This window comes from Numenius arquata, chromosome 5 (genome assembly GCF_964106895.1).
Source record: "Numenius arquata chromosome 5, bNumArq3.hap1.1, whole genome shotgun sequence".
In the NCBI taxonomy this organism is placed as follows: domain Eukaryota; kingdom Metazoa; phylum Chordata; class Aves; order Charadriiformes; family Scolopacidae; genus Numenius; species Numenius arquata.
This window is the reverse complement of record NC_133580.1, coordinates 44,668,608-44,693,904: the sequence shown is the minus strand read 5'-3', so window position 1 is coordinate 44,693,904 and position 25,297 is coordinate 44,668,608. Positions and strand designations below refer to the sequence as shown.

The following is a 25,297-nucleotide window of genomic DNA, read 5'->3' as shown; positions in this document are numbered from 1 at the left end:
CTGCGGAGACACCACGCGTAGCATTTCTCTAAAGCACGGCATTTTGATTTTTCAAGATTATCCAAACAGGTTGGCTGTTACCCCCTTTCCCGCAGCCCCTGCTCCCGCAGACATCTCTGAGAAGCGATGCCATGACCGCCGTGCGTCTCCCGCCGACCGGGGTCCGGGCCGCACCACCGGCACCGCGCGGGCAGCGGGGACTGGCGGGGACGGCGGGGTGACACGGTGACACCCCACCACCACCACCACCGGTGACACGGTGACACCCCCCCCGCCTCCCCCGGAGCGGCCTCGCAGCCGCCCGCTCGTTTCACACCCCGCCCCCTCGCCTCCAGCTGCCCCACGGCCCCCGCCAGCCCCGCAGCGGCGGCGGCGCTCAGTCCCCGGCCTCGCCCCGGCGGCCCCGGGCGCTGCCGCCCCCCCCCGGTTCACCCCCCTCGGGCCCCGGGGCCGCCCCCCGGCCCGGCCCCGAGCATGCTCAGTGCCGCCCTGACCTACTTTCCCCTGCCGGAGCCGGCGGCGGCGGAGCGGCGGGCAGCGCTGCGGCACAGCTCGGTACGGTACGGCACGGCACTGCGGCAGCGCCGCGCTCCGCCCGCCCCGGCCCCGGCATGGTGCTGCGCGGGGCGCGCTGAGGGGCACGGCGGCGGCGGCGGGCGCTGCCGCGGGGCGGCGGGAGCAGCGTGCAAGGGGGAGCAGCCGGCGGGCAGGTGAGCGGGCGCGGCGGGGGCCGCGGTTCCCCCGGGGGGCGGGCGGCCGGGCGGGCGGACAAGCGGGCGGCGGTCCCGGGGAGGCGCTGCCCGCCGCCGTCTCCACCGGCCGCGCCGCCGGCACCTGCCGCTGATGCCGGTGAGCTGCGGGGTAGTTTGCGGAGCTTCCCGGTACCCGACGCGGAGCCGCCGCGGTGAGCCCCGGGGCGGGGGGGCTGCCCCGGGGGAGCCTGGAGGTCCGGAGCCACGGGGACAGTGGCCGTGCCCGGGCGAGCCCGACATCGTCCCTCTCCCGTGGCGACTGTCGCCAGGAGTCCGCCGTTCGCGGGGAGCCCGCCGCGGATAGCGGTAGCTCCCCGCGCAAGGGGAGTGGAGTAACGCTGCGTTCAGCGTGAAAGTTGAAGAGATTAATTGAAATCGGCACTGGAGCTTGCCGGAAAATATCCTTCTTTAGGCAAAAAGCCTAACGACTCCAGAGGTCTGGCCGGGGACCTGCAGGTCCTGCGCTCCCGCCGGAGCCGGCGGTCAGGATGCCCGGTGCTGTCCCGCGCTGGGCAGGAGAACGGGGGGTATCGATGCGGTGCAGAGACCTCTGCAGTGGAGCTGACTTCTTAAGAGAGCTTAAGTTGTGCAGCTTCAAATTTATAATAACGGCCGCCTCCTGATATTTTGCTTTAATTACCCTTTTACTTGACAGGATGGTCTCATGAGATAAAACTCAATTTCAGAAGTGCCCCGAGGGAACAACAATCTAAAACTTCGGAGCGGTCTTGCAATGACTACCAGATACTGTTTCTTAACGGGGCAAATTCGAACAGCGCAGGCCAAGCGAGCTTAAAAGAGCAGAGAGCGCTGCTGAGCGGGCACTTTTCTAGTGCATTTATCTGGAGAGGCTTGTAAGAGACTGCGCTCCCCAGCAGTCCTCTTTCAGATGTTAAATTGAAGCATCTCAAATGGAGCTTCCCCGATAACCCTGCTCCGGAAAGAAAAGTACCAACTGTGTAAGCGATGCTCAGTACTAAATGCGACCTCATTTGGTACGTATTTGCCTGAAAGGCTGTAAAGTTAGTTCACAGGGAAAAACACAAAGGAATTAAAAGGGAAAAACGTAGCCTTTTAGTTGTTTAGAGCCATTAAATTGTGGAAGAGTTTCTCTCTTCACTGCAGTAGGACAAAATACAGCAGATACCTTTTTCAAAGGAGATGATGTTTGCATGGCAGGAATCTTTTGTCTGGTTAGCAACAGCACCATTGATATACTTGTGGTTGGTGTAGCAGGAATCCTTTTTTATTAGAAAGCCTTCTCGTTTAGACTGCAGTATATCAACATCAGCTGATGTTGAGTGCAGCTTACACAGCTGGAGTGCACATTGTACACCCTTTTTTTTTCCCTGAAGAATTTGAAGTTTTCAGAGGCCTAGACAAACAGCGGAACATCCACCAAAAAACCAAAAAAGGCTTTCTTCCTACTTTAATACAGTGATATGTGGTATTTGTCCAAGGCATGTTTCCCATCCTGAAAGCTTAGAGATAAAATCAGTTGCTCTTAAAACATGTAACACATGGTGGGGTGGAAGCACGGTAGTGAATTCTGAAGTGATCTATATTGTACAACTCCAGTTCTCTCCCTGTCTCGTCCCCCCTTGCCTTCCTGCCATTAGACAGGTCCTGCTCTAATATGGAGGAGGAGGATGGAGTCAGCGCAGGAACTTGGTTAAAGTGATGAATACAGAAACCCCAAAACCAACCAAGAGAAATATTCAAAGCCACCCCCATATACAGTTTAGGAGCAGGTCATGTTTGTGACGCAATAATATGGGTGTTGGGGAATTATTTAAATGGAACAAAGCAAATCTCCATTTCATTTCTTGCCTAGAAAGTTTGGAATCTGGGGACTGGCATTTCTTTTATGGTTTGAACTTCTTGCCAGTGTAGGGCACCACTGAGATACGGATTTCTGAGATATGGAGAGTGAGCCAGGAGCTTTAGTAGCCTGTACTGAGCTTTGCTAGTAGTGTCTTCTTTCTCTGTCAGCAAGTTGCACTTTTCCTATAAGTTTTTGCAGGCACAAACACCGATGATCCTACCTTGAGGTATCCTGGACCATATTAATAAGTTACCAGAAGACTTTGGTGTAAGACTAAGCTCCTGGAAACTTCCCAGAATTTTTTCATTCCTGTGATTCTGAGCAGATTCCTGCCGTCCATGCAGACTTGTGCACCTTTGCAAACCTCTCTTTGTGGTCTTAATTTTGTTACTTAGTTCTGTTAACTAAAACAGTGGCATTTTCTGTCCACATAGAGACCCATCTTAGAAACATCATTTCCAAGACAATGGAGATGCTATTACTTTTCACCGGTTACTATGATTAAAGTAATTTGTAGCAGCATTTTAGAGCATCATATCTTCTATCTGCCAGGAAGGCTGCTAAGGGGAGTCAAAACTTTTTTGTGTACCTATTTGTGTCAGGATAGAGGAATTCAAACAGATTTAGTGATTTTGACTTAGCTATCTAAGAAATTTTGATAGTAGACTGTCTTATTTCAGAGTAAAATTAATTACCATGACTAGCACCTGTTTATCAAAAATAAGGAACTCTGTACAGATATGTGTAAATGTCTTATTTTGGAAGAGGGCCACTGCACGTGGAGGAAATGCATTAAGAATAACCTACCTAGCCCAAACTTAACGTTTAATTCACATGGTTCTGCCACTCTGAAAGTTTTATACCAGCAAAAGATTTCTGCTGATATTTTTAAGTCATGCAGGGCCAGGACACATATATGGCACTGCAACTGCACTGTTGTGTGTGTGTGACTCTGTGGTGCACAGTCCTACTGACAAGGCTGAATGCTGAGAAAATTATGTTATTTTAGTGTTACATTTTTCAATCTGATGTAGAAATAACCAGCACAAAAGTCTGAAATTATAGAGGTTCTTTAGTACACTCTTGAGGGCTTCCAGCTAAATTATTGCATATATATAATCTTATATAGACATGCTTGGAAAGGGCTGAAATGATCACATTTGTGTACAGGCAAGTTATTGTGTTATTATTATTATTAAGTTATTGTGTGCTGCAGGGCAAAGTCCTTTGAATCCCTTCTGCTGTCCCCTTTGTTACTTGTGGAGGAAGTAAGCACAGACCCTTTTAACCTGAAATGATCCTTTCCCACTGCAATCAGTCATGAATGGTTAGGTTCCTTTAAATTCCTCCTCTGACAAGGTTAATCCTGTCCTAATCACCGCATGCACGTGTAACCTCTTTGCCCTGTATCCTGGAAACCAATAAATGTGAAAGCCAGTCATTAAAAATTATATCCATCTTGCAGTTCTAAAGGGCTAGAGAAGAATTAGTCATACTCAAACCTGTTTTCTCCTATTTTTTTCTCTTTTATATTCTAACTAAAATCGGAGCCTTTTGTTAAAATAGTATAATGAAAACTGTATCAGTGCATTGAAAACATTCGTTTATTCAAAGCACATACAAAATTTAGAGTTTAAATAGTAGAAGACTTTAGCTCTTCAAAACCCTTCATGTCTTTGTTTAAAAAAAAACTTAATTTTTAATTTTATGTCTTGTTTGAACGTCTTACATCTGGAATTTTTCTTCTTCATTTGGAGGAGGAAAATAATTAGATGTGCTTAAAGGGTGACTTGCTTTGGCAAACACAGCTTAAAAGAGGAAGAGGAGGGCAGTGAATCGGGCCGCATTCTGCATTGCTGTGTTCTTAGCAGGGTCGCGTAAGCCATGCCAAGAGCATACGGGATCTCTTGTGTTTGCTGACTTTGGTTATTTAAACTGTTGGCAGAATAATGCTTACAGAGTGCTGGTATAAATAAAAGATAAAAGGTGAGTAAAGAAAATGAAAGAAAGGTAGAAATTGGTGAGGCCAAGTAGCACGTGGATGTATGTGGAAGTGTGCGAGAGATTCTCTGTGCATCTTCTTTGTTCCTTCTTTCTCAGCAAAAGGGACTTTTCAGCATTGATCAATCTGCGTTTGCTGCAACAGTAAAACAGCAGCTCTGCTGAAAGCTTGCAAGGATTTGAGCAAGTGTCTCTTAAAGCCATACAAATGTTTCTGGAATAATAGATTTGTGTACAAAACTATATTGAGTGGTCGTTGTCCAGCCTCCGAATAAATACAAATGCTAAATAAATCTAGATAATCCACATAAACAAAGTATTTATTTGTAAGATTAAAAAATCCTCCAAAGAGGGCATACCTAATCAAATATAAGATGGGCCTTAAAAAGTCTCCACTACTGATAGTGTTGAATCTGCTTTATGATCTGGGTAGCCCACAACTCAGTAGGATATTTCCACCACAGTACCTGTCTTGATTGAAAACAGCAAGCTTCTCCACTAAATATAAAACTTTGCTTTGTTTTTACTGCAGTCATTAAAATACCTCCAAGAAAGAACACTTAAATAGCTCAGTCCATATCAAAATGCTCATATGAACTACAACTTATTTAATGAAAAGTTAAGCATCCAGGTTGCCTGAGTGTTTTTGTTACTTCAGTGTATTTTGCAAAAAGTTGATTTGACACAGGAGAGATGCTGGGATTACAGGAGTTGCGACATCAAAAGGGGACTTTTCAGAGGTTTGACATTCTTGAGTTACTTTTAAATAATCTCTTCAATAATTACCTACCAACAGCCTTTATATATTCATTTTTAAATTAATGGATTAGGGTCTCTGCATGTTTGTTGGCATGAGGGGCGGGCGCACCAGACCATTCAAAGACGTGGTTAAATCAATGGGACCATTCAAATATTTAAAGTGAAGGGGATCTTAAAGTCTCTAGGATGCCATATGCTTGCTAGTTTTGCAATATTGAGACATGAAGTAGGACAGAGGGGAAGAAAATTGAGGAGAAATTTACAGTAAAAATATTCTGAAGTAATTTACAAACTCGTAAAGGCAGCATGAATAACCCCTTCATTGTACCATTGCTGAACAGAATGGCATGTGCTGCTTTCCCTGCACCAAATATCTGGATAAAGCATTCACTTTTGATCACACGTGTAAAATGTGGAATCACCTCATTGCTTGGTGCTTTATTGCTGCAGTTTATTGATACACTGTGGAACCCTGAAACTAAGATAACTGAATCTTATAGTCATTAACTTTACTCTGTTACCCCCTACAGCGTTGAATGTGTTCAGAACAAAGTAACTTTAGAAGCTACTCATTACAAATTTTACTCCCTTTCTGCCATCAATAAGCTACAGCCCTTGTTTTTTCCATTTTCTTTCTTTCGTTATTTATCATATGTCACTTTACAAAACAAATTGACAAATATTTGCCTGTAATAGCTTACCGGTGCCCCAAAACATAAAATTAATTTATAGGCTTCTTTATTATCATTTCTTTTAGACAGAAGTTCTAGTAAAGGGCTCGAAGTTGCCATACTGACAGCCATTCTTGTTCATTGCCCAGGGCCATACACTCAGAGCACAATGAATACACAGAAGACAGTTAAGTACCCATATTCTGGATAAACCATTATAATCTATCAACTTGCGTGGGTAAATTATATACAGTCTCACTTGAATCTTCCTGAATTCCCAGCCCTAATTTTAATTTGTGTCAAGAAATTGCAGTCCAGTCATTGTTAATCAAAGAACTTCCTTCTCTTTCCTCTTGCTGCCCCATCTTCCACCTCAGTTGCACTGAAATTTGTCTTGTTTCAGTGTTAGGAGAAGCAGCAAATACACGTCTCAGCTGTCTTCTTTACACTATTCTATATTGTGTATAATTTTAATAACATCTCTTCTTACTTATCTACCCTCTGAAGTCAGTAGTCTGAAAAGGTTATCTTAGTCTGCCTTTGAGTCTGACTTATTTCTGCTTTATTCTATTTCAAGATTAGATTCACCACAACTGACAATTCTTTAGCATCAAGAAGCCAGATCTGCCAGCAGATAATACCCATGAGCTGTAGAGTTTGACTGCTTACAAGTGAGGAAAACCCCCAACATTCACTATTGCAGACACCCCAAATAAGTCGTATTTCATTAGTTACCTAGGCTGGAAATAAGACCTCTCAATATAGTAAAGAGGACTCATTATTATGCTTACTTATCATGTAAGTACAATGGAGAAGGCCAAACACATTTTTTTCAGGCTGTAGTCAACTCTCTCAGCCTGTCTCGTCATTCTAAAATACTGCTACTCAAAAATAAAAGGGTTATAAGGGGGATCATGAAGGCAGTTTCCAGCATCCCATATAGAAATTTTTAAGATTTGCCATATTTTTTCACATTGACTTCTCTATGGCAATTCTTGTATTTGTGTTTCTTGAGTATCAGAGTTTCTTTAGGTTGGGAGGAGCCACTGGAGTCCATCTGATCCTACACCCCGCTCAAAGGGAGGCCAGTGTAGGCCAGTTTGCTCAGACTGTGTCTAGTTAAGTTCTGAACACCTCAAAGGATGGAGATTCCACAGCCCCTCTGGGCCACCTGTTGCAGGGCTTGACTGATCTCCTGCTTAAAAATTTCTTCATAAATAATCATAATTCCTGTTGTTGCAGCTTGTGTCCTTTGTCTCCTGTCCTTTCACTGTGCACCTCTGAGATGAGCCCGGGTCTGTCATCTCTGTACCCTCCCATCAGGTGACTGAAGGCAGCGGGTGTGACACCAAGTGGCAGAGCACACATTGGCCAGAGGACTATCACACAGCCCTGACGAGAAGTTTCTAAAAGATTCCCGGGCAGCTGAAAGCAGCTGAAGAAAGTGAAACACGCACATAGTTGGGAGCTGCTGCCTGCTTGGGAAACCCCAGTGCAGATGTGCAGAAGGAAGCTCTTCATCTTAGAAACATCACCAGTGTGCCACCTATTCAGCATAGCCAGGGAAGCAGAAAACCACAAAGTTATGAAGGACTGAAATCCACCCCCTTGAGAGAATGAACAGAGCAGCTCTTTTGGAACCAAGCCTTACTGACTACCAAATGACTAGGAAAATAAGTCAGAAAGTTTCTGCTAGTCATAAATGAATGACATTTCTCTTCATCTGTCTGTCTGGACCCTGATAGCTTAACCTTTTCAGTAGGTAGTTCTCACTCCTAAATCCATGAACTGGCAGTGAGCTTCTTGCCTTCCGTGTGGTGTAAGTTCCTTCATTTGCATTCCTGTTCCAGTAAAACCTGTTAGCTTCTACTTTTGCCCACTCTGTAAAGGCATTGTCCATAGAAAATAGGGAAGGTAGCTTTAATTAGCTTTAATTTTGTTTTGTAGCATCATCCTTGGTAGTTATTTACAGACAAATGAGAACTAGAATGAAAATCATTTCATTTTCTTGATCACTTACAAGCAAGATAGCATTGGGATGTTAAAGCTATAGGAACGTAATTAATGCATTACACAATAAGCTGGCCTCTTGTGCTTCACTTCTGAATTGAATAAGCTTGCAGTTAATAGGATTACACATTATTCCAAGAACAAGAACAGGCCAGCCTTACAGAAATGAGTGAGCCAGGAAAAGGTATGCATTGCTGCCCTCCTTTTCTGTTCTTTTGTGCTCTGTCATCATGTTATTTTGCACAAATGCAGTACTTACAAACGTGCCCCCTCACCCACAGTTATTTTCTTTGATGGCAGTAATACTGGGAAGCAAACTCATCTGTGACATGAAAAAAATAAATGGTCAATCAGAACATGTCTCTGAGCGATTAATGTTCCCAGCCAGTCCGAGCTGTAAGTGCCTTCTGTTTAGACTGATGCTTGATTTTGGACGGAGAAGTTTTAACCTCAGTTTTTGTCTCTGCTTCACATAGGAGTAATATCACCACCCTGCAGCTGTACTTGTTCTAGAGCACATTCTAGGGAACTTCTCTGGATAGAAATGCATAGAGAGCATGCTAGAGCTGGCTATTGTGTCATGTAGAAGAAAAGCCCGTCATAGTTCCCTCATGTGGCTCAAGACTCATGCAGTTTTCATTGGAAGTTAATCCTGCAAGCAGTAAATCTGTTGCTTTCAGATTTTCAGTTTATACCATTTGGGTTGAGGAAGAAAACAACAAACCTATTTGATGTAAGGACCACTGGCAACCATCTTTCAGTGGTAAATGTTGCTACAGATACAATACTGCAGGGTTTGTCTATATATAAGTTCTATCTATATATATAGATAGAACATGTTATCTATATATATATGTTCAATATGCTGAGGAGAGTAGCTCATGTACTTTGGGGATGGGAGAAAGGAACACTTACATTCTTTCTGTGACCAGAAATGTAACTTTTTGTTTACAGTGACCCTTTTGTGACAAAAATGATGCCAGAGACTCAGTCTCTTCCTACAGAGCAATACTCAATATTGCAGATGTCCTCCTTCATTAGTGTCCTGTGTTACTGCCACTCTTGAGGAATTATTACAGGAATCTTTGTTTTAGTCTAGTCAATCCAGCTTTCTCTGACTTTGGTCAGATTAAAAGGTTAAAATTTTGGCTGCCTTCATCAGGTTTATCATGGACCAGCTAATTACCGCCTGTCATGGCCAAGATCCAGGGTGACACCACTGTGCCCACTTCTCCAATATTCTGGATTCTCTTTCTTCTTTGCTAGAAGTGGGCAGACATCACTAGCAGTCCTATTTCGGTCTCAGCCTTCTCCCCATTTAGTTGTGTGATTGAATCATAACCTATTACATCACTTACATTTAACAAAGTAGCTGGCTCCCAGATTTTGTTTCTCTGATATCCTCAGGCTGCTATTGTGCCTACAGCCAAGCAGCAGGAAAGAAACTCTCAGGAAATCTGCCTTTGCACCAGAGTCTGGTGTCTGCACATTTTCTACGCTTTCAGTTCTCTTTCTTCTTCTTCCTGTTTTCCTAACCTGACTGTAGCATTATTCCTTCTGCCCAACAGGTCAGCAGAGGGTCCTGGACATGCAGGTCCCTGGATGGCCACCCTTTAACTTTCTTGTGTTAGATGAGGCTGAGAAAACCTTCTTTGGTTTCTTCCACTTTTTTTGTTGCCCAATAACAGTGCAGAGGATGCACACCAAAGAGAAGATTCCCTATCACTTCCTACTTGCCCTGGGAACATTTGTCTAAACTTGCCTCTTAAAACACCATTCTTCAGAGAGATCTCTCCCTGACTCCTCAAAGATACTCAAGTGTCCATCAAGAACACTTCCCTGGATGGCACATGAAAGCAGCAGCCACTGTTTCCAAACATTCTGCTTTAAACCTACTGCCTGGCTATTTTTCATACTAGCCATCAAACCATTTCAAACCGAAATGCATCTGCAGAGGTATTTAGTGTTTTCTTAATATTCTGAATTCCAGGAACATACATGGGAAAGTACATTCCCAGGAGTTACACGAGTAGGTATGAATCTCCCACAGTAGGCATAAATTATTTGGCTTTATTTCCTAAAATTTACTGCTGCTATTTATGATTCAATTCTGTGCCAGAGTGACGGAGTTGCTGTTATTTTCAGACAACTAATTGGCCTTTGACCATATTAAGAACCAGTCACATTTGTTACCGCTACACAAAGATATAGTTTTTGCTTTCATATGCTCTGCATTAAACACAGGTAAACATCCAGCATAGGCACGCCTGACATTGGTACTGTCTAGACACGCTTTCCGAACATCCATCCGTGGAGGGATTCAGTGGCCACCAGCTGCCTTGAGCTTCCCAACACACTGCGAGCCCTTTCCTACAGGTTTGCTGTTCACCCGTTGGGGTGATGCTATTTTATTTCCTTCCGGAATGCAAATTGCTCTCCATGCTAAACACCTTTTCTGATTGCCACTGATTTTTCTGCCATCAAAAATATGGTAGGCTCAAATACAATAATAACAAGCCACAACCAGTAATTAGCAACACAAAGCTTAATCAATTTATGTTGTTCTTTTGCCCTTCCCATTGTCTTAATCCAGCCAGTCTTTGTTCCTGCTCCCTTGCCAGGAAGTGTGACGTGTCTTTTGGCTTTTCTGTATGGCGCAATGCAGATCTATAACACCATACAGAAACATTTTATAGAGTGAATATGTGTAACCATAAAGAATGGCCATCTCCAAGGTTAATGGAGTAGTAGAAATAAGATGTAAATAGTTACTGAAGTGAATAGGCAGAATTGAAGGATTTTTTCCAAAGTGCAGATTCAGACAGGCTACACCTATGCAGAACTTCAAAAGCGCAGGGTCTACATGCTTTGCATAATTGGAAATGGATTTCTGAAGTCATTGTTTATATAGCTTTATATGACAAATGAGATTTGCATATTAATTTAAAGCTAAAAATTATTCCGGCTATTCAAGACAAATATTTCCACATTCAATAATTAGAAAAACAGAGGAAAAAAATGAAGGCAGGCTTGGAGTTGTGACAGGCATCCATGCCATGTATGCAGCTTATCTAAAAAAAACATAGTTCATCATTTCTAGTAATGATTCATCCTACAAAATGGAGGAAGCTACTTTGCTCTTTTAATAACAGTTGCCTCTATTTATATGAAATCAAGTTCATTGCCTCACAGAGAAGAGGGGATAGGGAAGAAAACAACCCAAATCAAATATTTCCAGTGAAAGACAGTAATGTTATTTTCTTTCCCTCTTGCATAAAGAATAAAAGAGGGAGGGGGATGGATTGTTTGCTTGTTTGTTTTTATTTTAGAGTTTCCTTTATATATAGAACTGACCTAACCTCATCAGCAGTCTTTTTCCATGCAAAGGTGGATAAGTTACCATAGTGTCAACCAGATCTGTAATAAAATGTAAACAGTTTTGCAAGTAAAATGTTCATTTGGGGAAGGTTTGTTAGATACTTTGTTACCCATATTTGGATTCCAGGTATATTCCTCTAACTAGTAAGTTTCACTAAGTTTAAATTATTTACATTGCAAAAACATGACTAAAACCAATGTAGTTAGATACTCTGATGTGGTTTTAACATGATTTGAAGCCCTTAGACTGTGAGTGACATTTTTGAAGGTGCTCATTTTGAGGCCAACAATGTGCCGTCTGCCAGTACTGAATGCCAGTTGTGTTCACTGGGAGCGTGATGAGGCCAACAGAGAGCACATTTGTAACCTCCCCTCCCTCCTCTGTCTACAGACTGAAATTACTGTTTAAGACAAGGCTCATTGTAGATGATTAGTTGAGGGAAAATACTGTAGTGAGAGTGTGCAAAAAGTATATAGGCAAAATGCTTAATGCCACATAAGGAATGGAAAAGTCCCAACTTCATTTGTATCTCAAAGAAACCTCACCCATAATTATGTCACCAGCGAGTATTTTTCTTCCTAAATCTGCTCTAAAAATGACACTAAAATGACTTTATCAACTACTGAATATCCTCTGTTAAGAATATTCTTCCATGCTGTGTTTTGTTTCAGAAAACTTTAAAAAATGCAATAGTTTAAGAAAAGTGAATGGTCTGAGGTGTTTTGCTGCATGTGCTATTGTCTTTGGACAAAATTGTATATATTAAGGATTCTAGCGTCAGCTCCAAAAGCCTTTCCTGGAGCAGTTCTTTCTTACACCACGTTCCACAATTCACCTAAGACCATGCACGTGACAGAGTTGCAGCACTGAACTGGTAGTGACAGCTTTAATGTGCTGTACCTTTGTTTTTCCTGTTGATTTTGCAAATGTTAAAAAAAAAAAAAAAAAAGAAAAAAAAAAAGAAAAATCTGTAGAACTTTTGGCATAAAACTGTAGCTGCTGCTGTAGATAAATTGCTGCTAAGTGTCTAGGTGATAAAAGCCTTCTCCCACGCCTGCCAGTCTGAACAACGCTATTGTCAGGAAAATGTATGCATCTTTTTCCAGTAAGAATAAGAACTGTGATAACATTAGCATTTAGACAAGACACTGAGCTGATGATTGTGAAATGCATTAATGGATGTGTCACTATTTTAAAAGAGGACATCTAATGGATTGTTTATACATGCCATCTCATTGTACTTATTTATTTATTTTATAGGATATTTTAAACATAAAATTGCACAGATCAAAGTAGAACTCTCCTGTGACCTCCTCGCCTCAAGGGCCTGTGTTTAATAGAGCTGATCCCGGTTCCCAGCCAGTTGTGTATACCACTGAAGGAAAATGAACATACTGAACAGCCACCACTTCTTGTACTTTCTGCCTACCACACGCCTTGTCATCTTATTAGCAGCTTTGACGACTGCTGAGGATGTGACTAATAGCACTTTCAACCGCACTGAAGTGAGCACGGGATCTGTGCCTGTGGTGATCTCCCACATCGACCATATTATAGTCAAGGAGGGGAGTAGTGCCTTGATCGACTGCAATGTCCAAGGTAGTCCGAGTCCGCATTACAGATGGTACAATTCCAATGGCCACCTGCTCCAAGAGGAAGAGAATAAAGGTAAGATCTCGGTATTCTCACTGGTATGGCCTGTCCAGAGGCACTTCTGACTTCAGCAGGGTGACCAATAACCTGAATTTAATGGCCTGACTGTGGTGATTTCCTGTGTGAAAATATATGAAAGCCTGGTGGCAGCCATAATTTTTTTGTGTGCACCTTCAAAGAAAACAATAACATTTTTATGAAGTGTTATTTATAGCAACACATAGCGAGAAGCTGAAACACTTAACAGAAGGTGTAGACAGGCTTCTATTCATTGGAAGACTTCAGGTTTGATTCTATTTCCCATTCTGTCCTCTTTTGTTCTTCTCTGGCACCAAAAAAGACTAAAAAGCCATTTTCCAACGCAAGAGAGGCCTCTCTTGACATATGGGAATAGTTTGTTGGCATGAATTCAACACAGCTAACTCCCTGATATGCCTCCTGTCTTTAGGCATAGTGCCATGGGTGTGTGAGAAACAGGAGATGCCCTGAACAACCAAGAGAAAAAGCTATATAGGGCAGCAGTCAGAAGGACAAGCCAAGTTTGAGCCTTCCTGGCTGTAGTTAAGATTCTTCAGTTGCATTTGCCAGAGACCTTAATTACACATGAGCTTGTTTTCCTTAAACGGAAGGTTTGGGTGATAATCCTAGTTATATTCTAGGGAACGTTTCAGGGGGAATGGAAGGTGTTTTGCTCATGTAATCCTTCCATACTAACTTCTTTGTTCACAGCATGATGAAATAAACTCTTGGTTATTCATAATAAATGCATGATAGCTTGCCTAACTAATAGTTGACCTGAGGGAGAACTCTGCTATGACGGGAGTAATGATTGACCCAGCTGGATGTGCAACAGCATAGTGTATCTGTAAAAGTTTACTGCATAACTGGTTATATTTTACATTACAATATTTTATCATTTTCTAAGTAACGCTGGAGAAAGGAACTACTTGAGCTAGAAAGTGGACTTTCAGATATAATTTGTGTGGTCATGGCAACATACTGTGATTAGTGCGCTAGAGTGTTTAGGCTCACTAACAGAAATTTTCCCCTTTAGTCAGGCATCTAACTTTAGGTCTTTGTATAGTCAACTGAGAGAGGTAGATACTAACACAAATGTTTAGGTACGTGAGCAAAAGTTTTGATGAAATTAGTAAAAATTGTGGATGGAGCATTAAGACAACATCACTTTAACCTAGACTCTCAACAGTGCGCTTCCTCCTTTGAGGAACTCTCTGTCTTCCTGTAAGAAATATTTCCTAGGACAAGACCTTTCTTTATTATGTGTATAGTCGCATTGAGTATGGCACTGAATTATCAAAACCCGGCAATGATACCTTTTTCTAATCGTTGTTTTCTCATTAGGCTTTTACTATCTGCCAGGATCCACTGGCACAGACCCAGTCATTGAGTCACAGTTCAATGCCATTATGTCATTTATAACAGCTGGAGCCAGGATACATCAGGAAGGCAACTTGTTGTTTTACAATTAATAAAGACTTACTTAGCCAACATTGCAATTCCAAGATACACTGAGCAGCCAATACTCTGTATTTTGTCTTATTCTAGAGGTGGAGAAAGAAGTGTCATTTGTTACAGTCGCTGACATTTCCTCTGTAAGAGAGTTTTCCTCTGAATTTGCCTAGCTTAGAAGATTGGGGTGATTTTTTTATGTGAAGGTCTGCTTTAGACTGAACTTTTTATTCTGTATTTTTTAATTTCAGGCAAAGTGGCTTAACTGTTTTCAAGAATTAAGCTAGGGCAAAAAATAGTGTTTCAGCTAAGTTAAAAATTCTAAGTAAGAGGATAAAAAGATGTAATTAAGAACTGAGGCAGGGATCTTGTGGGAATACTTTCTACATAGGCTTCTACTGGAGATAATGTGAAAAAAAACTATTTGGATAAGCCATGTTTAATTAGAAAAAACTTTCAAAATCGTAAAAGCCCATAACTACTCTGAATTAAAGGCTTTTTTTGACTAATGAGTTTCAGAATTGCCCACAGATCCTTCCTTGAAAGAAATAAAGTAAAAATATAGAGTAACCTTTTTAACAAAGAAGGAACTTCCATGAAAATGATAAAATAAATGTAGAAGCCAGGCATACACCAACCTGTGGCAGGACTGCAGTCCTTGCCTTGTGGTTTACATGCATTGCATGGGGGTTTTGCGCTGTTTTAGTCTCCTAGTCAGAGATTCTGTGTCTTTGGTCAGCTGCCTTAATAGACTTAAATTGCAGCTGGTTAGGTTAGGTTTAAGGAAAAACAACTTTCTGATAGGAAAGATAGATGAACACCTCACGTTCCTTCCTGTGGAAGGTTACTGAAATTCCATTACTGCCTTCAGCAGATACCTGTCAGGAATGGCTTGGGATTGTGTTACAGACGTTCAAAACAGTTGAGTCTGCCTCTGAGCAGCAGTATGTATTAGCTGATCTTGTTGGCATACATCAGCCTATGTCGTTGTTTTAAAAGGAAATCTTCTGTATGACACCTCCCTGTGTGAAGTGTGGAGAAGGCTCAGAGGCGCTTCTACACTTTCTGGCTGTTCTCTCCACCATGTGAGCACTTGCGGGATGAGTTTACATGAAGGAAGGAATTGACACCAGGCTTTCCTGTTGCAATTGAATCATGTTTTTTATAGCAAAGTTGCAATTTAGTAAATCCTATCACACTGAATAAAGCAAAACATATCCTCAGCTCTTAAATGGTTGTGATATTTGAATAAAACTGAAGCTCACTTGGGGAACTAAAAATCTAATTAATTACCAATATATAATGGCAAACACAGTAACTAGCTGAATCACTTTAGCAGTGATAGGAGCACTGGATTTTAACATGTTTAAAACTTAGTTTAATAGCTAAATTGTTATGTTGTGCCCGGTTCAAAGGATATGAAATGTACATGTACAATTACACGAAGTGACCAAAGATATCAATTATATTACACTGATAGAAATTACTTTTAAAAGTAAAAGAAGTTCCTTTGTGGTGCATAGAAGTTCATACTGGCAAAGAAGATGTTCTCTTAATTGGTCATGGCACTTCTCTTTCCTATCCATCTTACTCCTCATGTCCTGTTTCTCTTTATTTAAAACCATACTTCAAAATTAGATTCTGAACACCTCAGAGGGCAGGCAGTGTAGTATATAATGTCTGAAATTTTAGTCTTTTTAAAGTTTACATTAACAGAATTATATGAGATACTGTAACAAAACACCAAAAGCAACCCAATTGTAAGAAAAAGCATTGTCAGGGCACAAAACAAGGAGGGCTAAGTAGGTTTTTCTGCCTCACAATCCCATTGTTACTGTTCTTTGAGGAAGTGTGGCATGTGTTTGGGAGGCTCTCTGGGGTAAGTAGTCTGATCTTTGTAATTTAATTGACCATAAGATTGTGATAGATTTCACGCATATTAACATTTTTTATGAGACTTTTTTAGGGCATGATCCGGTTATTCACAGTTGCTGTCATCAGCTAAGATCTCAGGGACAGACAGGCCTTTGTGATGGTAAATTCTTTGTCATCTTGTGAACATTATTTCCTTCTTCAAAAATCTGAAGCCAGTTTAACAAAGCCAATGCTTAAGTCTATGCTGATCATGTGAACAAAATACTTCTAACTACATTACTCTGTCTCTTCTCCAGCAGGAAAATGGTGGTTTCTTGACAATGGGCTACTAAACATTACCAGCGTGTCTTTTGAAGACAGAGGTAAATACACGTGTGTTGCATCTAATACGTATGGCAGCGTTAACAATACTGTGACGCTGAGGGTTGTTTTTACCTCCGGAGATATGGGAATCTATTACATGATTGTCTGCCTTGTAGCTTTTACCATTGTTATGATACTGAACATTACTCGGTTATGTATGATGAGCAGTCATCTGAAGAAAACAGAGAAAGCAATCAATGACTTCTTCAGAACAGAAGGGGCAGAGAAACTTCAGAAAGCCTTTGAGATTGCGAAGCGCATCCCGATTATCACTTCAGCCAAAACGCTCGAGCTTGCCAAAGTAACCCAGTTCAAGACCATGGAATTTGCTCGCTATATTGAAGAGCTTGCTCGGAGTGTACCTTTGCCACCTCTCATCATGAACTGCAGGACTATAATGGAAGAAATTATGGAGGTTGTTGGTCTGGAGGAGCAAGGACAGAATTTTGTACGGCAGACAGCAGAAGGCCAGGAAACCACTGAAACAGATGAGCTGTATATGATCCCGAATGCTTTGAAGCGCAGTGACTCTCCCACAGCTGACTCTGATGCATCGTCACTACATGAGCCACCTCAACAGATTGCAATAAAAGTGTCAGTTCACCCGTTGTCCAAAAAGGACTGCATGGACGGTCAGTCACAAGAAAGCATGCAGTTGGACATCAAGGAAGAAGACACTCCTCAAACACCAGCACTTCCTGCAGAGCCCCCTCCTGAGCCTTCTGCTGAACTCAGTTCTGATGACACAGCGTTGGCAAATGACAAAAATACATGCGTTATATATGAAAGCCATGTATGATAGTTACTCCTGAATCTATGCATAGCAGGAAAATCAGGTGGAGCTCTTTTAAAAATACATATTGTACTTGCCGCTAAGCCTTACCTGGAGACTATCATAGCAAAAGCATGTATGTGGATTATTTGGCACTTTCTTCTCAGTTTGACTTTAGTTTACCATGATGTATGGCAGAGTAATTGCTATTACATTAATATTAATTGCTCTTTTCGATTAGGAGTATTTCGAAGGAACGTTTACCTCAGCATTTTCTAGGTTGGAGTCACCTGTAGTGGCCTGCTGGAAGTCATTGCTAGTCTTTGATGTAGGACACTTGAACTTACTAAACATAAAACTGGTTTTATTTTCCTCCTTCACTCTCATTATTTCCATCTATTGCATTTTTGCAAATATTATCTTGTGAATTTGAAATACTGCCCAAGAGGCAGCACTCCAGTAGCCAAATAAAATCCTAATAGAACCCATTTACAAAGCCTGTTTGCTCAGCTGCATTGTGATGTAGAGGGCTATTAAAGAAAGTTAAAATGTTTCCAATTCATTTGAGACCACACTGCTTAGGCACATGGGAAATAGTTTTCCCTTTTCCATGGAATGAAGATGCCAACAATTGGGTTTTTGCACATCGAGAAACAACTTTGAGGTGTGTTTTACAGATGGGGAAGCCCATAAACATCTTACAGAAAGTTGCAGTCCAACAGCTCTGCAGGGTTTTTTTTTGCATATATTTGACCATTTTTTACTTTGCTAGAAGCTTATGTGGAAAACAGCTGCAAATATGCAAGATGTCTTGTTTTTGTAGTAATTTGGTAGGAGTAACTATGTGCTACCTTACCAGAAGATATGCAGGTTCATTAACAGTCCTGCAAATGCCAGTAATCAGCTGATGACAAGTCTGAAATGGCAGAAGATCCTTTTATTGGGATTCTTGATTTTGTGCAGATTCATATTCTGAGGATCAAGCCTAAATTCATCCGTAAGCATAAGTTTGAGTGTGTTTTATCCAAACTAAAAATAAATAAATAAAATCAAGTGTCCTGTGAAATTACAATGACCATCACACAAACTGTTTACTGTGTTATAATTGCTTTGGTATTTTAAGAACCTCCTACCTATGTAGGATGTTCACTGCTCGAGTACATGTGACTCTACCCCAGTAAAGTTTTCATGATCACAGCGATTGTGGCATTAAAAAGGATCAACATTTATGCCAGGAAATGCCATGAGTGGAAAGAAGCGATAATTTCTATTTCAGAAGGACAATAAAAAGAACCTTCTCCAGAGTGAGTCTGGAAAGAAAGCACTTACAAGGAAGGGTTTGTGTAGGATTAATAGCATTAATTACCTGACACATATTTAATTTGAAACTAATGAACAAACTATCACCTTATAGTTTTTAGGAAGGACTGTAGTGTAAGTATAGATACTCAAAATTAATCTAGAATCAAGTATATTGCAAAAAATGAAGTCACTTAGGTCTATGGGGAGATGATATGTGGGTGGCTTTCTGGACATTTTATTGAAGTAGCCACATCTGCATAAGGTGTCTGTTGGAGGCAATCAGGTACATTAACTGCATGGGTAGTTGAGACCAAACAAAGTCAATGCTGCAGCTATCTGAAAAAAACCTTGATAGAACTGAGTTTTTATGTCAACTTCCCCATGTTAAAGTGCAGAGCTTCTCTACCAGTGTAATACAGGAACACCTTATGACTTACGTAGGTGATGCAGAGAAGGCTCTGTATTTACCTTTCTATGGTTATTTAAACAAATACATGTTTAATAATGGACTTCAGATTTTGTGACCAACTTGTGAAAATGACAGCGTTCAGTTGCCTAATGTTCATGCTAACCACAGTGGCAGGCATCTATACAAAATGCATTTGCACACGCAAGGGCAAAGTCCTTTTAGGAATGTGGCTGGAAATGTTTTAGTTCCAGTGAAGCAATATAAATCTAGAACACAGGGTAGATTAAGAGAATACCATAAAGAACCTCACTTCTGACCAGTGTGATTGAAAATACTACTGATGCAAACTGTTAACTTCTTGTCTGAGTCCAAAGTACATTTCTGTTTAGTGTTCACATCAGTTTTTCAAGTTACTTAATTTGCTTCTGGTATGAAAAAAGACAAGGGCAGAAACAAAAGCAGGAACTTGCACTAAATTCTTTTAATTCACCTTAATCTCTTGAAAAGAGGCATCTTGATTTTTCTGCTTGTCCAGCATTTACGAACCATGATCGTGCATTCTAAAATTACCTGCCTGGTGCCCAACTGAGATTGCACAGATAAGCAAGGGTGTTCTCCTTGAAAGCATTAAAATAACTTCAATTTATTTTTTTTTTAAAGTTTCAAAATTATTTATTAAACTATAGTATTTTAATTTTATTTGCTTTTTAATTATGAACTTTTAACAGTAGAGACCAGCCCCCTTCATATATTCATGTGGTGATTGGTACCAGGCAGTTCTGATCCTGACTGCTGCTCGCAGGCTGTCCTGCAGCCTGTTTATTATTTATTTAATGAGAAACATTGGAGAGCAAACAATCCCCATGGTTTTCTTCAGTATCTTTGTATAAACTTCCTTGAAGATACAGATTATGGTTTTTTTCCAAAGGTTGCCCACAAAGAGCATGTATTTGAAGTACACACAAACAAACGTACATTGCAAACCACGTATGAGCAACAGTTATTTGGATTAGGTGCACGTATCAGGTGTAGTGCGGAATTCCTGCTGTTGCAAGGTCAAAGGGAACCTTGACTTTGCTGGAGCTGGACTGACTCAGAGCTGAGAGTTCACAGGTAGGACTGAGAGTTCACAGGTAGGACTGGTTCAGCTAGTCTGCTATAAATTCTGTGGACGTTTAGCTTTGTGGTATTACTGGAATAAAAGCAGAACAGCACTGTATCTGAAGAAAATACAGATTTTAATGGTTCTGGTTTATATATTTTTTCTGTTTTCATGTATGCTGCTCAGTATCTTTATGCATCCATTGTATAACATCTGTAAGCCTATGGCTTTTTACATGCTTTCGGACACTTTCTTTGTGGGAGATAGATGGGAAGCAAGACCCAAACCCATCTTTCCTGTGCTATTATAAAGTAAACAATTCTGTCTTACAGTATTTCTTAGTGAATGGCCATGTTACGGCGCAAGAACACAATTAACAAATACAAAACTAATGATGGATCTAAGAAAACCTTAACATTTTCATTGTTATGTATTTTCATGCACGTTAAGCACTTCAGGGACATTAGAGTGATCTGTTTCCATCATTGGACTATGCACACCTTTTGTTCCATTGTTCTATTTGTTATATCACCAAACACTAATGGTTCTTAACACACTCAGGATCTGGAAAATCCAGTCCAACAGAATTTGTGTTCTACAAGCATAAGGAACACCAAGCCAGGCTTAGAAAGGAAAAGAGATTTGCAGGATATATTTACACCATTTTAAAATATTTTTGCCAAAACATCATGAAATGTGACTAGAGTTCTGCAGCACAAGAAACCAGTGTTGGATTTGCATTTTACACTTATTATTCTTTTTTCACTAAATGTGAGACCATATTAATCAGACCACTTGAACGTAGTACTCACTACCTACTTATTCAACATGTTCTTTTTGAGCAACATTTGTTTATTCCTGATCCTTTTTTGTTCTCCGATTTGAGTATGCTTGTGATGAAACCTACCCTCCAGTCATTTTTTTAGATTTAATGTAAAAAATTTAAAAGAACCCATAGATCAGCATTTTTATGCGGGTTTATTGGTATTAGGTAAGGCACAGCAGTTTGCTCCTGTGCTTAAAAATTACTGGATAATTATAAGACTTGCAGAATGGCATATATGGGCAGATATTGATTTTTTTAAAATCAGTGCCTGTTTTATTCTAATGTACATACTATGTCAGCTCCTCAATTTGCAATTACCTTTTGACAAAAGTACTGTAATGTATAACCAGGGCTTTCTGATGTTCAGTTTGGTTCAGATCAACTAATTCTGGAAAGTGTTAACAGTGTTGAATTTTGAAAGTTCTCATGGAATACCTTGGCAGCATGCTATTTTAAGAGTTGGCCTCTTAGGTATGCCATACTTAGTTGGACAATTGAAAGCTTCTTAGATGCAAAGGAAATGCTTGCACTAAAGTATCTTGAGTTATATTTCATTTATTATGAAATCCTTTTTAATTTTACAAGAAATGTAAGACAAATATGAATGTGTTCTTTTGAGAAGCAGTTACTGTATTTTGATTTGAATAACTGTTATGATTTTATAGTTCACGACCGTAAACCACAGAGACCAGTTCATGCTGAAGTGGCAAAATGAAATGTGATCCAGCTTGTAAATTGATCATTGTTTCAATAAAGAATTTGCACAGAGCATGCCGAGTTTGTACACACTCAACAAGATGGTAGTTTCCTAGTAAGAGTATGCCATGGCTCCAGTTCAAGTGGAAGTGAACTATGTCTTTCATTGTACATCTGCTAATATTCCAGAAGTTCTGATCAGGAGAAACAGTTATTTACCTAGAAAGGAAGTTTTAATAAAGCTCTGAAAGGGAGCTGTTGTCGTTATTCAGAATATAGGCCCAATTGTTAATTGGTGGTGTTATCAATAGCCTAGCTGGCTCAGGTATGTAGCATCTTCTCTTTGGAAGCATGTCAACGCTTCTGCATGTAATCCAAAGGACGTTTTTATCTGCTGTTTCCTTTCTGAGCCCTTTCATGGAGCCTTGCAAGAGGTCTTGCTGGTGTTTCAGAGGTGGGGCCAACAAAGTAAATCTCTCTTCTACCAGAGGCACCCTAATACCAAGACAAAATGGAAGTGTGGGTTGCCATCCCCACCCCCTTTCCTTCATCCACGCTAAAAAGGATGATGTGAAATGGGTTTCCTGTCCCACAGCAGTTAAACTATACAACTCCCTAATAGTCTTCAGCAGGACTTAGTTGAAGCAGATGTTGTAATTCCTTGTCCTGGTTCTGCTGATGCTACACAACTAGCAGCCAGTGGCAGTCACAGAATCACAGAACGGCAGGGGTTGGAAGGGACCTTTGGAGATCGCCTAGTCCAAACCCCCTGTCAGAGCAGGTTCACCGAGAACAGGTTGCACAGGAACGCATCCAGGTGGGTTTTGAATATCTCCAGAGAAGGAGACTCCGCAACGGCTCTGAGCAGCCTGTTCCAGTACTCTGTCACCCTCAAAGAAGTTTTTCCTCATGTTCATATGGAATTTCCTGTGCTCCAGTTTGTGCCCGTTGCCTCTTGTCCTATCGCTGGCCACCAGTGAAAAGGGTCTGGTCCCATCCTCTTGACATCTGCCCTTTAGATATTTATAAGCACTGATGAGATCCTCTATCAGTCTTTTCTTCTCCAGGCTAAACAGACTCAGGTCTCTCAGCCTTTCCTCATAAGAGAGATCATCTTCATAGCCCTCGACTAGACTGTCTCCAGTAATTCCGTGTCTTTCTTGAACTGGGGAGCCCAGAACTGGACACATTACTCAGATGTGCCTTCGCTACAGCAGAGTAAAGGGGGAGGACCTCCCTCAACCTGCTGGTCATGCTCTTTTTAATGCACCCAGCATACCATTAGCCTTCTTGGCCACAAGGGCACATTGCTGGCTCGTGGTCAACATGTTGTCCACCAGGACCCCCAGGTACCTCTCTGCAGAGCTGTTTTTCATTCAACAGTTTCAGATGAGTTAGTGGAGCTGAGAGATCCATAATCTATCTACAAATAACTATGAAAAATAGTGAGGGGGTCACAAACATCATAAAAATGGAATACATATGGCTAGACCCATATGCTATTTTATCGTCTCGGTATGGGACCCTGTCTTGCAACTGAGGCAGTTTGATATGCCATGACTTTTTTTTTTTAAATATAGAACAGCACCTCTTCAGGATGCTCCCCTCCAGTGTGCCAAACTCCTCCAACAGCTTTGTTGGAGCATTTTTCAGGAAGGCAGGGTACCACCAAGCAGTTGGTCCCAGTGAGCTACGCTCCTGAACACTGTGAAACAGGCTTCCCCCAGCCCCAGTGCTTCTTACAAAGAGAAGATATTTATTGTGTGGAGAAGACTGTCTTACATTGGCAGTACAGAGGCACTCCAAAACTAAAAGCTGCTGGTTGGTAGTATCTCCACAGAGACAAAGATGGGGACAGTGGGGGGTCTCTGTTCTCCTACTAAGACTGGAGCCTGGGAAAGCCTGTGCATAGCTCAGGGCTGGTACCCCAGATATCTGGAGTGCTACACCACCACTTTCCCACAGTACTGGACATTTTCTAGCCCACATCCTGCACCAGTGCCTGGAATAATCAGCTGAGAGACTTGAGAATCAGTTCCTTTTCAGTGTCAATTTCTTCCATCTCTTCCTCTCCCTGTCTTGCCTTCCTGCACTTCTCTCTGTCCCCACCAGACCCACAGCACGACTTCTCAAATAAGAACAGAGTGAAGTTAGTGGTCAGGGCAAGTGTTTCAGCACTCCAGGCACTTCTGTTCCAAACTGACCTTTCACAAGTCCCAAAATGGATTTTTTTTTTCCCAGCTGTACCAGGCTCTAATGCTATGTGCTATATTTAGCTCTCTGGCTCCCAGGCCCAAACTGAGTCATTATACAGCAAAGGCTGACTCGTGGATCCATGGTATCGCGTATAAGTCTGTAAATTGGTCAAAGACAGTAACATAAACTGAAGCTAAATTACCAATTTCTTACTCAAAATCAGAAGGTATGGCAGCAAACAATAAATGTGGCAGACTCAGGATGCCCAAGTTATGTAATGAGAAGCTATTCCATACCACAACAAGATGAGGCAAGAATGAGAAAAATTAACGGCCAGCCTTGTATAGCATGGAGAACACATGTAAAACCTTGCTTATGACTGAGTGGAAATTTAGCATCAGTAGGAAATCAATTTGCCATTCTACAGCCACTTCCCATTTTGAGAACAGATTCTTGTTATATCTACTCTAACCAGACGTTTCTTATGTGGGCAAGCACCTTAGGCATGGAAATAGTGAAAAAGTTATCAGAAGAAGCCTTGTCCCTCTCATCTACCATTTTTGAAATTATCTTCAGGACTATTTAGCTATGCATCAAAGGCCCACCACGGACTGCCACCCTGTCCTGTTGTGGAGCCACGGAGCTTGGGAGCTCCTGTTCGAGACGCACAAGCTGGTCTTTCTGAAATATCTCTGTCTTCTCTTGCATAGGTTTTGATTATACCACCCAATAAACCACCCATATTTGTTAACAGCTCAGGCCCAGTCATTCTTCATTGATAATTACAGAGAAGCAAAATAAATGCCATCACCACTTCCCTCTTTCTGAAGCCTCTTATTGCTTCTACCTCAAGATTAGCCCTGACAGACAGATAGCTCCTGAGGTGTTGGGGTATCCTTTAACTCCTTCCTGCTGGTGAACACTACCTTAGTCAGAAAGCAGGATTCAAAAAAATATATATATCAGCCAGAAAAAGAAGCTCCCTTCTAAGGAGACAAGCATGGAGCCTGCCTGTTTAAAATGCTTCATTATCCTTCTCTCTAATATGTGTAGAGTAAACAGCTTCAGGAAAAGGAGGCAAAAAATAGAAAGAAATTTAAGAAGATTAAAATGGAAAAATTTTCTCCTCACTCAAAACATCCAGAGGTGATTTATCTTCAAAATATATTAAATTTTAACTCATTTAATTGTGTTCATTTGTTTTGAAAAATACTCAAGTGGAGAAAAAGGAGATTC

General features: G+C 41.2%; 1 protein-coding gene across 1 annotated transcript; it reads left to right on the top strand.

Annotated features, from left to right (window-relative positions):
* Positions 1-12,782: 12,782 nt before the first annotated feature.
* MFAP3L (microfibril associated protein 3 like) lies at positions 12,783-17,557 on the top strand. The gene is made up of 2 exons (XM_074148081.1): positions 12,783-13,065; positions 16,692-17,557. The coding sequence occupies exons 1-2, from the start codon at positions 12,783-12,785 to the stop codon at positions 17,555-17,557; spliced, it is 1,149 nt and encodes a 382-aa protein (XP_074004182.1).
* The last annotated feature ends 7,740 nt before the right edge of the window (positions 17,558-25,297 follow it).

Bases quoted from the DNA above. Each gene is read 5' to 3' on its own strand.
- MFAP3L (XM_074148081.1), top strand. From the start codon at position 12,783: ATGAACATACTGAACAGCCACCACTTCTTGTACTTTCTGCCTACCACA. The intron at 13,066-16,691 runs GTAAGATCTCGG...TCTCTTCTCCAG, and splicing joins CCAAGAGGAAGAGAATAAAG to CAGGAAAATGGTGGTTTCTT.